Source organism: Mobula hypostoma, chromosome 5 (genome assembly GCF_963921235.1).
Source record: "Mobula hypostoma chromosome 5, sMobHyp1.1, whole genome shotgun sequence".
Lineage (NCBI taxonomy): Eukaryota > Metazoa > Chordata > Chondrichthyes > Myliobatiformes > Myliobatidae > Mobula > Mobula hypostoma.
In genome coordinates, this window is record NC_086101.1 from 125389593 (window position 1) to 125407336 (window position 17744).

Sequence of the window (17744 nt, forward strand, 5' to 3'; positions counted from 1 at the left end):
TTCAGCTAAGTATTGGTCAAAGCAGACACTTTGTTTTTGTTCACAGGAGAAAAACTTGTATCTCTCAAATGTGACGTTTTTACTTTGGACAAAATACTCATCAAATTCTGTCATCAATGTAAAGGCTATCTCCGCAATTTGAAAGCTGTTGTATATGTCCAAAGCATCTTTACCAATTTCATGTGGAAAGATAGATGCTTTCAATTTTTCCTCTGCCCCACAGGCTCTGTTCGCCATAAAATATATATTGAATTGCTGTTTAAAGTGTTTCCAAATATCAGCTAGATTGCCGGTAAACTGGTATCCAATACAGAATTTTCTGGCTCTCACCCGGTATTCACTTAGTGAATCCAGTAAACCTCGGTAGCTTCAAGACTCAATGTGCTTTCTGGGCGGCACCTTCTCTCCGTTGGAACCTAGTATCTCTTTCTTAATTGCTCACGGTATTTGGTTATGCTTCGTATTTAGATCTCATGCTGACTTCTGACACCATGTTATGTTCGTTCTTTAACAAAGACAAACTTGCGTAGGTTAAAACACTAGAACTATTTTATTTACAGATTTACAGAATGGCTTCAGCTCAACCGCATTTTACTCAGGACCTTCAGCCCACCAAAAGCATCCCCTTCTCCCACATCACTTCCAGTTCTAGGTGAACTGCCTCCATCGCACACTGAGAACTGAAATTCTTTATTATGTACAGACATAATAACACAGTGATAGATTAGATTAGATTATGAGAACATGCAGTCCTCTTTTATTGTAATTTAGTAATGCATGCATTAAGAAATGATACAATATTCCTCTGGTGTGATATCACAGAAACACAGGATAGACCAACACTGAAAAACTGACAAAACCACATAATTGTAACATATAGTTACAACAGTGCAACAATACCATAACTTGATGAAGAACAGTCCATGGCACAGTAAAAAAGTTCAAAGTCTCTCGGAAGTCCCACATCTCACGCAGATGGGAGAAGGAAGAAAACTCTCCCTGCCATGCCCGACCACAGTCCGACTCTGAGTCGTCCGAAAACTTCGAGCTCTGATCAGCCCTCCAACACCGAGTACTGAGCACCATCTCTATTTGAATGCTTCGACCTCAGCTTCGGTCGCCAGCAGCAGGCAAAGCCGGGGATTTTGGGGCCTTCCCTCCGGAGATTCTCGATCGCACAGTAATAACGGCAGCGAAACCAGGCATTTCAGAATTTCTTGAGATGTTCCTCTGCTTCTCACGTCTGTCTTCATCAAATCAGAATTGTCTATGGCCCCTATTTAACAGATACGCTATCATTTCATTGGAGAGCTACGTGCGCTGCGTCGCGCTGCCATCTTCTCCTCCCACCTTTATTAATAGTAGGTGATTTTAACTTTCCACATCTTGACTGTAACTCCCATCCTTAAACGAGGAGGAGAAGATGGCGGTGCGACGGCAGCGCACGCGGCCTCTCCGGTGAATGATATCTGTAATCTGTCAAGTAGGGGACCGTGCACAATTCTGATTTGATGGAGACGGACGTGAGAGTACGGAGGAACATCTGGAAAACTTCTGAAATGCCCACTTCGCTGCCACTGCTACTGTGTGGTAACCGGAATCTCCGGAGCAGAAGGCCCCGAATTCTCGGCTTTGCTTGTTTCAGCGGCCGGGGCTAGGTCGAAGGCGCTCAGCAGAGGATGGCGCTCGGGAGACTGTATTGGAGGAGCTGGTCGGAGGCTCAAAGTTTTCAAATGGAGGGACTCAGTGTCGGCTGTGGTTGGATGCTTCCAAGGCATCGGCAAGTTGACGGTGCCTGAGGTTTATGGCAGGGAGTTTCTCCCTTTTGCTGCCTGCTATTGGGGACTCCGGAGTCGATCGACTTGGGGACTTTGAAACTTTTTTTTACTGTGCCCATTGTTTGTTCTTCATCAAATTATGGTATTGCTTTGCACTGCTGTAACTATATGTTATAATTATTTGGTTCTATCAGTGTTAGTCTTTGGTTTGTCCTGTTTTCTGTGATATCACTCCAGAGAAACATTGTATCATTTCTTAATGCATGTATGCATTTCCAAATGACAATAGAAGAGGACTGAGTGTTCTCATAATCTAATCTAATCTAATCTAATCAATACATGGAAATCCCAATGAAAGAGTGTGCGATACTTGGTCTCCTATTAAGAAATGAGAAAGGGCAGGTGACAGAAGTTTGTGTAGGGGAACACTTTACATCTTGTGATAATAATGCCATCAGTTTCAAGGTAATTATGGAAAAAGATAGGTTTGGTCCTTGGATTGAGATTTTAAATTGGAGAAAGGCCAATTTTCATCTTATCAGATAGGATCTGGCAAGTGTGGATTGAAACAGGTGGTTTTCTGGCAAAGGCATACCTGGTAATTGGAATGCCTTCAAAAGTGAAATATTGAGAGTGCAAAGCTTGTACGTGACTGTCAGAATAAAAGATAAAGGTAACAGGTTTAGAGAAGCTTGGTTGTTGAGAGATATTGATTCAAAGATCCAAGATTCAAAGTGCATTTATTATAAATGGACGTGTAAATTATACAACCTTGAGATTTGTTTGCTTGTCAGGCAGTTGCAAAGCAAGGAACCTGAAAGAACCCTATTAAAAAAGACTAACTTCTAGTGCCCCCAGAGAAAGAGGAAAAAGTAAAACAAATCCTGCAAACAATAGAAGCGAGCAACAACAACAACATTCTGAGCCAAATTATGTTGCACGGAGGTGGCTGAAGCGATTGGAGGTGGACCCAAGTGTAGGACACAGGCACGGAGACAGACTTGGACTTGACTAGGAACTCGGGACCAGGACTTGGACTTGACTTGGGACTCGAAGCCTTGGAACTTGACTGGACTTGGAGCCTTGGGACTAGACTCGGACTCGGAGCCTTGGGAGTTTGACTCGGACTTGGAGCCTTGACTTGGACTGTTCTGGACTGGAACACAGAGCCTAGACTTCGACTTGGACTCGGACAAGGAGCCGGGACTCTGACTTGGACTCGGACACGGAATGACAAAACAACGACAGCCCATTCGAGTAGCAGCAAACGGCCTCCCTACTTAGCTGGATATGAGACGACGAAATCCAAACCACGACAGTCCATTCGAATTTCGGCTCAGAGAAACGGCCCCTGGCCAGCAAATCTCAGCTAGCCATGGAAATGGCAGAATTCATACCTTTGGCTTGGAGTGGTGGCAAACGGCCGGCAACTTAGCTGGACACAAAAACGACCAAATCCACAAAGCAACCGTGGGCACCGGAGCCACTTAGAGTCCACAATGAACGGGGACCCTAATCAGGCACAACTGCACTTGCTCAGGTGACGGTCCAGCCCCGAGTAGCTGTAAGTCGGAGCCTTTATGCTGCTGGCTCAGATGGGAAACAGGTGCCTTAATCAAGGCATCCGATGGACCATGGGGAAAAGGAAATAACTGGAATGAGGAGTCAACATACCGGACCATGACAAATTAAGTCCTTAGATCCAATACCCTGGAGCAGCTCAGTTGAGGGAGAAGGTGAATAGGCAAGTGTAGCACTTCTTCTGCTTGCCCAAAATCTCAGTATTCAGTTCAGCATATTGGCAGGGCAAGTCGCTGCATAGCCACAAAGCACAGAGCTGGGGACAGTCTCACAGCCGTAGCATCATGGAGAGAGGAGCCCCCAGTCTATCAGGGCCGGCATCTAAATTGTTCGAACCTTGCAATAGGACCTGGCCTCACTGCAGCAAATCACTCCGGGCCTAGATTTTGCTGCTGGAGAACCCGTTTTCAACCTCTCCAAATTGGCTCGGCACTTAGAGTGATCCAAACTCACCTGACTCTTGACACCTTGCCTTTCCAGTCTGTCTAGGCTGGCATTTAAATAGTACAAACAGTGTACTGTACCTGGCATTAGGACCCCGGCCTTGACGTGACCAATCACTTCGAGCCTAGAACACACCGCCCAGTGATTTGCTTCAGACCTGGATTTCACAGTTGAAGCCATTCTCGACCTCACCAAATTAGCTTGGTATTTAGAGCGATCCACCCTTGCACTGGGTAAATTGGATGGGTATTGAACCTCCCCGTCTTTTCCCCTCCAAATTGTCCACTTCCATCAGCATGGCTCCAACTCCAAGAGCATCAATTTTGCAGTGCAGCAGCAGGGCACATCTCTCAAGTTCACTTTGTTCTCACTTGCCTCTTTGTTTGCAGTGATAGTTTACCGCAATTTACTTCCAAAAACGTGTCATTAATAATGTTTTTGATTGAATTCCTTTGCTGTTGAACCACAAATAAATAACACTTAAGAATGAAGTCAGGTGGGCTAAAAGAGGGCATGACATTGCTCTAGCAGACAAAGTGAAGGAGAATTCTAACAGCTTCTACAGATATGTTAAGAGCAAAAAGATTTCAAGGGACAAAATTGGTCCTCTGGAAGATCAGAATATTAATCGATTTTTTGCATCTGTATTTACTTGGGAGACAGACATAGAGTCTATGGAAATGAGGCAAAGCAGCAGCGAGTTCATGGACCCTATACAAATTACAGAGGAGGAGGTGTTTACCGTCTTGAGGCAAATTAAGGAGGATAAATCCCTAGGGCCTGACAAGGTGTTCCCTCGGATCCTGTGGGAGGTAATTGCAGTGGCCCTAGCGGAAGTATTTAAGTTATCCTTGGTGACAGGTGAGGTACTGGAAGACTGGAGGATACCTAATGTTCTGTTGTTTAAGAAAGGCTCCAAGAATAAATCAGAAAATTATAGGCCTGACATCAATAATGGAAAGGTTATTAGAAGGTATTCTACTTATTGTCTGTTATGTCACTGGTGTTTTGGGCAGCAATGAAGGTCTTTCATCTCTGTCCTTCCATACAGTCGCACAAAGATAAAGAAAGGTTCTTCGTTGCTATTTTCAAAACAATTTTTTTGACCAGTCAGGGTTGTTAGCCCTGAGCTGAACCCCCAAACCTGGAAGACCGGTGAAATGCTCTTAATCTGGCCTCTACCATATGACCTGTTTGGCAAGAGCCAAAGCACAAGGCCCTGACTATATAGCTAAGATAACTCTTTGGGTCATTGAGGCACGCAAGCCCCCAAACCTTTTGACAAGATTGTGGTCCTCTTGGTGGAAAGTTATTCTAAGGGACCAGAAATATGAGTATTTGGATAGGCATGGTCTGATTAGGGATAGTCAGCATGACTTTATGGATAGTAGGTCATGTCTAACCAATCTTGTGGAGTTTTTCAAGGGAGCCACTGCCTTACCTTCATCAGCAAAAGTTGATGAAGGCAAGGCAGTGGATGTTCTCTACATGGACTTCAGCAAGGCATTTGTAATGGTCCCACATGTGAGATTGGTCAAGAAGGTTCATTGGCTTGGGATTCAAATTAGTTAATGGCTGCCTCTCTGACTGGTGGCATGTGACTGGTGGAGAACCGTGCAGATTAGTGCTAGGTCCATTGTTGTTTGTCATTTATATCAAAGATCTGGGTATAACATAATTAACTGTGTCAACAAATTTGGGGGTGTAGTGGACAGCGAGAAAGACTATCCAGATCTGGACCAAATGGAAAAAATGGGCTGAAAAATAGCAGATGGAATTTAATGCAGGCATGTGTTGCACTTTGGGAGAACCAACTAGTGTAGGTCTTACACAGTGAGTGATGGGGCACTGAGGAGTGTGATAGTACAAAGTGATCTTGGAATACCAATCCATAATTCATTGAAGGTGGCATCACATATAGTTAGGATCATAAAGAAAGCTTTTGGCATGTTGGCCTTCATAGATCAACGTATTGAGTACCAGAGTTGGGATGTTAGGATAAAGTTGTATAAGATGTTGGTGAGGCCTAATTTGGAGTATTGTGTGCAATTTTGGTCACTTACCTACAGGAATGATGTAAGTAAGATTGTAAGAGTACACAGAAATTTTTCAAGGATGTGTCTGGATCTGGAGGACCTGAGTTATAAGGAAAGATTGAATACGTTAGAATTTGTTCCCTAGAACGTAGAAGGTTGTAGGGAGATTTGATAGAGGTATACAGAATTATGAGGAGTATAGATTGGGGAAAATACAAGATGGCTTTTCTACTGAGGTTGAGTGGGACTACAACGAGAGATCATGGGTTAAGGGTGAAAGGTGAAAAGTTTAACGGGAACACCAGGGGAAATGTCTTCACTTGGAAGGTGGTAAGAGTGTGCAACAAGCTGTCAGCGCGAGTGATAGATGCGATTTCGATTTCAACATTTAAGAGAAGTTTGGATAGGTACGTAGATAGGAGGGGTATGGAGGGCTATAGTCCAGGAGCAGGTTAATGGGACCAAGCACTCTAAATGGTGCAGCTCAGACCATTTCTGTGCTGTAGTTTTCTTTGACTCTAAGTCAAACATTGATTTGAGAATCAAATTGAGATTCATATTCAGATTTATTTATCGATTCAGATTTATTTATCACATTTACATTGAAATATACAGTGGAATGCCTTGTTTGTGTTAACAACCAACACACCCAAGGATGTGCTGAGGGTAACCTGGAAGTGTTGGCAACTTCGCATGCCCACAATGTTCAGCAGACCAATACAAGCAGCAACAATCCAGACATTATAGAATGCATCCTCACACCTGACATTACTGTCTGGTCTGGTGTAGTGTCCTCTCACAATATACAAACACTACAGTAATCTGCCAGGCCAGCTCCAAAGGTCTTTCCTGCAGTCTACCATCACTGCAGGAATTATATGTGTCCAGGACAAAAGCGCCAGCATGAAAAATCATTGCAGACAGTAGACACCCAACAAGAAAAAGAAGTGCTACACGTGCCTATTCATCTCCTCCCTCATCTCTATTCAGGACCCCAAACAGCCCTTCCAGGTGAGACAACGCATCTTCTGCAAATCCTTTGTGGTTGTCTATTGTATCTGTTGCTCCCAATGTGTCCTCCTCTACATTGATGAGACCCACTGACCCTCAACTGCTGAGCTCCAGCTCCTGCCCCTGCCCCAATTCTTCATTCTTCCTCATCCATGTCCCTGATCCCTAACCTGGAACTCCCCACATTGTCACTAAAACAATACATGAAAAAACAGCGAAGTCTGGCCTTGACATCAATGGGCTTTGCAGCTTGGTGCCATCTTGGCCTTGTTTACAATGCAGTAAGAGGTCACTAAATTGACTTAGTTTTCAATTCAAGTTTAATTGTCATTTAACCAGATACGAATACTTATGAATACAGTCAAATGAGTCAGCCAAACAAGGAATGGATACAATAGGCAACCCCAAAAGATTCGCAGAAGGTGCAAAGTCACATTCCCAGCAGTCACACACAAGATCACAATCATATTGTGACAAGAATACACGTAGATTAAGATGTTAGCTGTCCTGTGCTGGCACCAGTGGGATCAGCAGTTGGTCTGCCACCTGTCTTCAGGAGACAGAGAGATAAGGAAAACAATGGAGCAGCATTTGGAGATGTTAATGAAGGGACAGGAGAGAGTAACGGAAGGAGAGCTGTCAAGATCGGCTCCCCCTTTGAACCCTGAACTGTTTGAAGTGATGAACAGGCGATACCCCAGCAGGGGGATAAAAAGGGACAGGTTCGCTAAGGCAGGACATACACGACACCCCGAGGTAACGAGACCCTGGAAGCGGTGCGTCTCCCACAAGTCGGTGGGAAGTTTTGGACGGCTGGTCGCGGGACAAGCCATAGACGCACAGGGTGGAAAGACACGATCGGCGGGAACCTGGTGTGTGTCCACCCTTGCCTGGGTGCCGGGTTCACCGCAGAGAAATGATCGTATCTGGAAACGGAGGGGTCACGGTCAGTGACCTCAGATGACATCACAAAGGGCTCGCACGAAAGCTGACTGCGAAGGTCTGTGTGTGGAAGCCGTTTGAATATTCATTCGTTTTGCTCTCTCTCTCCTTCCCCCCACTGTCTGCGAACTGAACTGAACTAAATTGAACTGAACTTTGCGTCACTTTGAAACTGGTCATTTACCCCTAGACAACGATAGAGCTTGATTGATCCTGTTATCTTAATTCTGTGTACATGTGTGTTTATCATTGCTGAACTGTTGCATTTATTATCCTTTTGATTAGAGTACTGTGTTGCTTGTTTCTTTAATAAAACTTTCTTAGTTCTAGTAATCCAGACTCCAACTGAGTGATCCATTTCTGCTGGTTTGGCAACCCAGTTACGGGGTACGTAACAATATAATAAGAGTCCCGAGAACCCCCTCCCCCCCACCTCCCCGCGCCACCGGTTGATGTATATAAATCAACAAGTCCATATTGAATATCAGTAAAAATACAAGGACACAGAATATGCATCTATGCAGTGCCTATAAAAAGTATTCTCTCTCTCCCCCCCCCCCCCAGAAATTCTCACGTTTCATTGTTTTACAATATTGAATCACAGTGGATTTAACTTGGCTATTTTTGGCACTGATCTACAGAAAAAGACTCCTCAGTCCATTTCAAATCTTCAGTGGCCTCAACTGCTCAATAGACACGATGGCTTGGACGCCTCTGCTCCGGTGGCTGCAATCCAAGCGACTTCGCAACTTCTAGCCTGAGTGCATTGAGTACCACTAAAAAATCTGCAGTCGGCCACAACAGAACTTGTCTTCTGCCAAGTGAAACTGAGGGCAGCTCTGACTCCGACTGGACACCATGCCACACTGGCCCCGGTGAAGTGCAACAGTTTTGTCCCCTCACTTGAGGCAGCTGCAAACAGGTGCCACCATGGCTTCAGGCCTAGTCTTTGCTACGACCGAGGACTAGAACCCCTCCATCTGCCCCTGCTTGCATCCAATAAATCAAATCGAACTTGCAGCATACCAGATTAACAATGTCCAAAGGGGTCTTATGATCATAAGAAAAACGGCCATGATGGCCACTCGTTATTTGACTGTTATCTCCATTGACTCAGGCAGCAGCACTTTGTGCAGCTCCTTCATTATCTTCGCTAGTGAGCGACTCACTGATGATGTAGACTTGCAGTCGTTTGAGTTCTTAACATAAACCAGGATCTTGTGATCATTAGATGTATGTGTAAGTATAATGGTAGCACCTGTTGTTGATCCCATAGAAGCTGCTGTGACCAGTCGTGCCACCATCTTGCCAAATCTCAGAGCTGTTTTATAGAAAAAAAGAGTGAAGTAATTAGCTTTCAGTGAATACTGAAGGTCTATCACTTCAGTTTTTTTCAGGGCTTTTTTTGTTGTAAATGTGTGGAATGCAGAAAGGATCATCTATTTTCACTTCTTTTAACCTTGTTTCTGCCCTGACAGGTTATATTGACCATTTCACAGCTTATGTGGTGTCGTGATTTGCACCATTGTCTAGAAGGTGATATCCAGGATCATATTACAGCCATGATTGACTTTGAAAAGACTAACTTTGAGGTAACTTTGACCTAGTCGATAATTTTCTATTTGGTCAGCATGGGTATACCTGTTTAAAATTTGTTGTGCAGAGATGCATTTGTAAAAAAAATTACATTTCCAAATTCTTTTGTTGAAAGTGATGCAAGTTAAAAAGCTTTGAAACATTAGTGGAAAGTGGAATTGCCGCATTATTCTAAAGAAATAGATATGTATTTGCACTTGAATACATTTCAAAAAATCTTTTTACTGTTTGCATTAATAGTGTCATTATATTTATGAACTTTGGTATTTTTGATATTATATTTGCATCTTGCTATCTTTGCATTATTATGAATCTATTCTGGTTTGAATGGGTCTTAAGGATGTTGTGGAATAAAGGGTATCAGTAATATTGTTCATCCTTTACGTCTTTTCTGGGGCGCCTTGAGGCGACATGTGGCAGCAGATCTCAATGGATACGATTAAATATTCTCGTTTCAGCCTGTTACAGCTAAAAAGCACAACTCCAAGGTCCGAACGGTCAACAAAGATATCTGAATGCAAGTAAACGAACTATCTCGAACTATCGCTGCTTGAAATTGACAGAGACAATGCCAAGTGGGGACATACACCTCACCAGATTCCACACAGGAAATGTGGCTGCAAGTCAGGGATAGAAGTGCATTTAAGGAAATTGGGTTTTAAACTCCCAATACCGACTATCTTGCTGGCAAACGTGCAGTCTCTGGTGAATAAAATCGATGATCTCAGAGCTAGGGTGCTGAGTCAGAGGGACATAAGGACCGTATGTGTCCTTTGTTTAATGGAATCCTGGTTAACCCCTTCTGTACCGGATGCATTGATTCAGATTGACAGGTTTACTATACACCGTCAGGATAGATCTATAGAGTCTCTCAAAAGCAGGGGTGGAGGAGTATGCCTCATGATCAACTCTTCTTGGTGCACAAATATATCACTGCTATCCCAATTCTGCGCACCAGACCTAAAATATCTATCAATTAACTGCCATCCATTTTACCTATCACGGGAGGTAAAATGGATGGCATCTTCGGATCTGGATGAGTATTATTTTGACAGCAGTATACGTTCCACCTCAGGCCAATGTCAATCAGGTTTAGGTGATCTAGGATCAACATGCATGAAACAGCACATCCTAACGCCTTCAGCATCATTTTGGGAGATTTTACCAAGGCCAGTCTGAAAAAATCACGAAGCAATTACTATCAACAGCTCACTTGTAATACCAGATGAAACAATGCAGTGGACCATTGTTACACCACCATCAAGAATGCCTACTGAACTATTCCACGCCCTCACTTCAGGAGGACTTGCTGTACATTCCCAAACCAAAAGCCGTGGATGAACCAGGAGGTATGTCGTCTGGTGAAGGCTAGATCGGTGGCATTCAAGACTGGCAACCCAGGACTGTTCCAGAAAAGTAGGTATGATTTGCGGAGGGCTATTTCAAGGGTGAAGAGACAATTTTGAATGAGGTTGGAGGTGACATCGGATATATGGCAACTCTGGCAGGGCTTGCAAGGCATTACTTCCTACAAAACGAAACCCAATGGTATGAATGGCAGCAATGCTTCACTACCAGATGAACTCAACGCCTTCTATGCCTGCTCTAAAAGGGAGAATATAGCCACAGCTATGAAGATCCCTGGAGCACACGGTGACCCTGTGATCTCTGTCTCACAGGCTGAAGTTAGGTTGTCTTTAAAGAGGGTGAACCCTCGCAAGGCTGAAGGTCCCGATGGAGTACCTGGTAAGGCTCTGAAACCTTGCTGCAACCAACTGGCAGGAGTGTTCAAGGACATTTTCAATCTCTCAATGCTATGGGCAGAAGTTCCTACTCGCTTCAAAAAGGCAACAATTAGACCAGTGCCTAAGAAGAATAATGTGAGCTGCCTTAATGACTATCACCCAGTAGCTCTCACATCTACAGTGATGAAATGCTTTGAGATTGGTCATGACCAAACTGAACTCCTGCCTCAGTAAGGACCTGAACCCATTGCAATTCACCTATCGCCACAATAGGTCAACAGCAGATGCAATCTCACTGGCTCTTCTCATGGTCTTAGACCACCTGAACAATACAAACATCTATGTCAGGATGCTGTTCATTGACTATCGCTCAGCATTTAACACCATCATTCCCACAATCCTGATTGAGAAGTTACCGAACCTGGGCCTCTGTACCTCCCTCTGAAATTTGATCCTTGACTACCTAATCGGAAGACCACAATCTGTGCAAATTGGTGATAGTATCTCCTCCTCGTTGACGATCCACGCTGGTGCACCTCAAGGGTGTGTGAGCCCACTGTTCTACTCTCTCTATAGCCATGACTATGTGGCTAGGCATAGCTCAAATACCATCTATAAATTTGCTGATGATACAACCATTGTTGGTAGAATCTCAGATGGAGATGAAAGGGCGTACAACGACCTTGCACTAAACGTCAGTAAGATGAAAAATCTGATTGTGGATTACTGGAAGGGTAAGACGAAGAAACACATACCAATCCTCATAGAGGGAACAGAAGTGGAGAGAGTGAGCAGTTTCAAGTTCCTGGGTGCCAAGATCTCTGAGGACCTAACCTGGTCCCAACATATTGATGCAGTTCTAAAGAAGGCAAGACCCCGACTATACTTCATTAGGAGTTTGAAGAGTATGTCAACAAAAACACTCAAAAACTTCTATAGATGTACCGTGGAGAGCATTCTGATAGGCTGCATCACTGTCTGGTATGGGGGGGGGGGGGCGTGGCAGGCTACTACTGCACAGGACCGAAAGAAGCTGCAGAGGGTTGTAAATTCAGTCAGCTCCATCTTGGATATTAGCCTGCAAAGTACCCAGGACAACTTCAAGGAGTGGTGTCTCAGAAAGGCAGCATCCATTATTAAGGACCTCCAGCACCAAGTGCATGCCCTTTTCTCACTGTTACTATCAGGAAAGAGATACAGAAACCTGAAGGCACACATTCAGCGATTCAGGAGCAGCTTCTTCCCCTCTGCCATCCGATTCCTAAATGGACATTGAACCGTGAACACTGCCTCACTTTTTTAATATATGTTGTTTCTGCTTTATACACTATTTTTAATCTATTCATTATATGTATATGGTAATTGATTTACTTATTTATTATTATTATTTTTCTTCTATATTATGTATTGCATTGAACTGCTGCTGCTAAGTTAACAAGTTTCACGACATATGCCGGTGAAAATAAACCTGGTTCTGATTCTGATTCTTTTTTTATGATCACAAGTCACTGCTAGATGCTGAGAACATCAAGTACTGCAGGCCTGTCACATCAGTGAGTTGCTCCAAAGTGATGGAGCTATACTTACTGCCTCCTATTCTTGTGTTGTCTCCTGGACTTGTTGTGTTGGGATGGTGCATGGTGCGAATCATTGTCTTGGATGTTTTTATTGTAATGCAAAATCCTGTTGGTCATTCATAACATAGAATACTATAAGTCCAGTTGACTCACTTTACACTAGCTAAGCATAGCTCCAATGCCATATTCAAGTTTGCTGCAAACACCACTGTCACAGGCTGAATCAAAGGTAGTGATGAATCAGCATATAGGAGGGAGACTGAAAATCCGGCTGAGTGGTGACTTTGCAACAACCTCTTACTCAGTGTCGGCAATACCAAGAGGATGATTATTGACTTTTGGAGAAGGAAACCAGAGGTCCAAGAGCCAGTCCTCATTTGAGGATCAGTGGTGGAGGGAGTCAGCAACTTTAAATTCTTCAGTGTTATTATTTTGGACGACTTGTCCTGGGACCAATACGTAAGTGCAATTATGAAGAAAGCACAGCAATGCCTCTACTTAGGAGTTTGCAAAGATTCGACATGACACCTAAAACTTTGACAGACTTCTATAGATTTGTAGTGGAGAGTGTATTGTCTGGCTGCATCACAGCCTGGTATGGAAACACCAATACCCTTGAACGGAAAAACCTACAAAAAGTAGTGAGTACGGCCCAGTCCATCATGGGTAAAGACCTCCCCACCACTGAGCACATCTACAAACCCCATTTCCAGAAAAGTTGGGATATTTTCCAAAATGCAATAAAAACAAAAATCTGTGATATGTTAATTCATGTGAACCTTTATTTAACTGACAAAAGTACAAAGAAAAGATTTTCAATAGTTTTACTGACCAACTTAATTGTATTTTGTAAACATACACAAATTTAGAATTTGATGGCTGCAACACACTCAGCAAAAGTTGGGACGGAGTCATGTTTACCATTGTGTTACATCACCTTTCCTTTTAATAACACTTTTTAATCGTTTTGGAACTGAGGATACTAATTGTAGTAGATCTGCAGCTGGAAATTTTGTCCATTCTTGCTTGATATAAGACTTCAGCTGCTCAACAGTCCGTGGTCTCCGTTGTCTGATTCTCCTCTTCATGATGAGCCATACATTTTCAATAGGAGATAGATTTGGACTGGCAGCAGGTCAGTCAAACACATGCACTCTGTGTCTACAAAGCCACGCTGTTGTAGCCCGTGCAGAATGTGGTCTGGCATTGTCCTGCTGAAATAAGCTTGGACGTCCCGGGGAGAGACGTCGCCTTGATGGCAACATATGTCTCTCTAAAATCCTAATATACGCCTCAGAGTCAATGGTACCTTCACATACATGCAACTCACCCATGCCGTGGGCACTGATGCACCCCCATACCATCACAGATGCTGCCTTTTGCATCTTTCACTGACAACAATTTGGATGGTCGTTTTCATCTTTGGCACGGAGAACTCGACGCCTGTTTTTTCTGAAAACTAGCTGAAATGTGGACTCATCTGACCACAGCACACGGTTCCACAGTCTTTCGGTCCATCTGAGATGAGCTCGGGCCCAGAGAACTCGCTGGCGTTTCTACATAGAGTTGATGTATGGCTTCCTCCTTGCGTAATACAGTTTCAATTTGCATTTCTGGATGCAGCGACGGACTGTGTTGAGTGACAATGGTTTTCTGACGTACTCCCGAGCCCAGGTGACTATAATTGTCACAGTAGCATGATGGTTTCTTAGGCAGTGCCGCCTGAGGGCTTGAAGATCACGCTCATTCAACAGTGGTTTCCTACCTTGCCCTTTACGCACTGAGATGTCTCTGAATTCTCTGAATCTTTTCACAATATTATGTACTGTAGATGTTGAAAGACCTAAATTCTCTGCAATCTTGCGTTGAGAAATGTTCCTTTTGAACTGACTAACGATTCTCTCACGAATTTTGGCACAAAGGGGTGAGCCACGACCCATCCTTGCTTGCAAAGACTGAGCCTTTGATGGACGCTACTTTTATACCCAGTCATGATACCTCACCTACTACCAATTAGCCTGCTTAATGTGGAGTCTTCCAAACCGGTGTTACTTGAATATTCTGTGCACTTTTCAATCTTATTTTAACTCTATCCCAACTTTTGTTGAGTGTGTTGCAGCCATCAAATTCTAAATTTGTGTATATTTAAAAAATACAATTAAGTTGGTCAGTAAAACTATTGAAAATCTTTTCTTTGTACTTTCGTCAGTTAAATAAAGGTTCACATAAATTAACATATCACAGATTTTTGTTTTTATTGCATTTTGGAAAATTTCCCAACTTTTCTGGAAATGGGGTTTGTGCATGAAACACTGTCGCAGCAAAGCAGCACCATCATAAGGGACCCCCATCACACAGGACATGCGCTCTGTCCGCTGCTGCGACCAGGAAGAAGGTACAGGAGCCTCAGAACTCACACTATCCATTTTAGGAACAGGTATTACCCCTCAATTTCAGGCTCCAAAACCAAAGGGGATAACTCCACTCAACTTCACCTGCCCTTCATTGAAATGTTCCCAGAACCAATAGACTCACTTTCAAGGACTCTTCATCACATGTTCTCTGTATTTATTTTTTATTATTACTTATTTATTTTTTATTTGCACTGTTGGTTGTCTTTTTTACATTGGTTGAATGCCCAAGTTGGTGCGGTCTTTCATTGATTCTGTTGCAGTTATTAGTCTATGGATTTATTTAGTAGGCTCACAAGAAAATGAATCTCAGTGTTGTACCTGGTGACATGTATGCACATTGAGAATAAACTTACTTTGAACTTTGGTTCATTGTCAAGACTGAAGGCAGTGGAGCTGTGTTGTCCTGGTTGGAGTGAGGACTAGTCTGTTGCCTTCACTCAGAGGAGGAGACACTGGAGGCTATGTGGAAGAGAGCAGAGTCCTCTATAGGCACACTAGAATTCATTCTGAGTTGGGAGCTGGCCTCTCCCACTGATACTGCTCTCCTGTGTTCGCTCATTGTTACTCTCTGGTGTTCACTTGGCAGTGTTCATTCAGTGCTGCTCTCAAGTGTTTGCTCAGGTGAAGAACAAGCTGGACCAGGACAATTTACCGTCAATCAACAATCATGCCACTCATGGACTTGGACTATATATTTGTGTATACACACACACACACACACACAGCCCTCTATATGTGTATGTATATGTATGTGTGTGTGTATATATGTATACATACACACATATACATACATATATATATTGTGACTATGTTTTTGTGCAGTCATAACTATATGTGCTATTTTTGCCCTCTTTGCAGTGTGTTCTGTTGGTAATGTGTTTTTCACCTTGGTCCCAGAGGAACACTAGTTTATCTGGCTATATTCACGTATGGATGAATGATAATTACCGTTCGCATTAATAGTACCACTAAATTTATTAAAATTTGGTATTACTGATTTTTTTATGTGCATCCTGCTATCCATGCATTATTCTGAATCTATTTTGTTCTGAATGGCTCATAAGGATGTTATGGAATAAAGAGTATCAACGATTTTGTAGCAATATATAAATACTGTTGTTCATATTGGATGTCTAATAATCACATAACTTATATTTATAGAGACTCAATGCTCTGGCTGCATTGGTACGAGGGAAGCTGCTAACTCTCCACCGGAGCATTGTAACTGCTCTCATAACCATTGATGTTCATGCAAGAGACATTGTCAGTGAACTAGTTAAAGAAAAGGTATTTTGATCTGCCAAAAGAGATTTATTGTTTTGATCTGCACCTGATTGTTGAAAGTAGTATTGCTGCATATTTTGAACTTTTCATTAGTCCAGCTACAGTAGTAACTGTCATGGTGGAACTGATGGAGGAAAGGTCCTTGTATATGATTTTGTTTGTCTGTCCTGTCATGCATAATATATTGGGGTGTGAGCAAGCAGGATAAGAGGGGGAGCAAATGTTTAGCAGATTGAATATAATGTGGGAAATCAGTGCTTGTTTGCTTTAGTAGGAAGAATAGAAAGCAGAATAGTTTTTAAAATGGAAAGAGGCTACAGATTTGCTAGATTCCTCTGTATATGATATGCAAAAAACTAGCAGGTAGGCAAATGAAATGTTAGCCCTTTTTATAAGGCATGGAGCACAAAGGTAGGAAGATAATGTTGTAATTGGAAAAGATGTTGGCAAAGCAATGCCTAGACTAATGTATGCATATGTGCTCCTCTTATTTAAGGATAGATGTACTTGCATTGGACATTAGTTTGCAAATAATGGAACTAGGAAGAAAGGAGCATTTTACAGAAACAATTGAACTGGTTAGATCTATTGTCATTGTTGGAAATCAAATAACTGCAAATGCTGACATTCTGAAATAAAAACAGAAAATGATGGTCAGAAGGCTAGGCACTTTCTATGGAAAGAAAAATAGAGTTAATATTTCGGATTAAAGACCTCTCATCAGAACTGGTGAATAGAGAAAATATCCGTTTTCGGAAAGAGAGTGGGTGGAGAGTGAGGGGTAGAATGAAAGCGATATTCCTACTAGGGTAAGGTTGAGATAGCAATAGGGTTAAGCTGTTGTTGAAGAAATTTGGCCTATAGTGTAATGAGGATAGTTAGGTAAGAAATAACATGAACAAATAATGTAAAAGCTGCAAAATGCAGAGGCAAAGCAAATACTAAGCATGTTCGGTCTTACGGATAGAGAGAAAAACTGAGCAAATGTTATGAATCAGAGAAAAAAAACAGGCATGTTTGATCTACAGTGAAATAAGGGGTTGTATAACTAATAGAATTGAGAAATTTCTTCTCTCCTATTACTGATGATCATATTCATTGCTGTAGTAGAAGTGAGGGTTCATTTGACTTGCTGCTGATATTTCAAATATACTTTCATGCACAAAAATCAGATCGCTTCTCAGGGAATTCTGGTTTAATGTATCATTTCCATGTTCTCAGGAATTTCTAGATCAAATTCTTTGATGTACACAGAATCTATTTGGGTTAAACTGAGAAGTAGTAGCAACTTGTTCAGTATTGAAAAGCTTAAACTGAATGGATGTGGAGATGTTGT

General features: G+C 42.6%; 1 protein-coding gene across 1 annotated transcript in view; it reads left to right on the plus strand.

The window, feature by feature from the left end:
* The window catches only part of dnah6 (dynein, axonemal, heavy chain 6), a 402938-nt gene that overhangs the window by 125253 nt on the left and 259941 nt on the right, over positions 1–17744 (plus strand). The window contains exons 27-28 of the mRNA XM_063047640.1: positions 9271–9384; positions 16286–16411. Of these exons, the coding sequence (XP_062903710.1) occupies positions 9271–9384; positions 16286–16411 (240 nt within the window). The remainder of the gene's footprint in view (positions 1–9270; positions 9385–16285; positions 16412–17744) is intronic.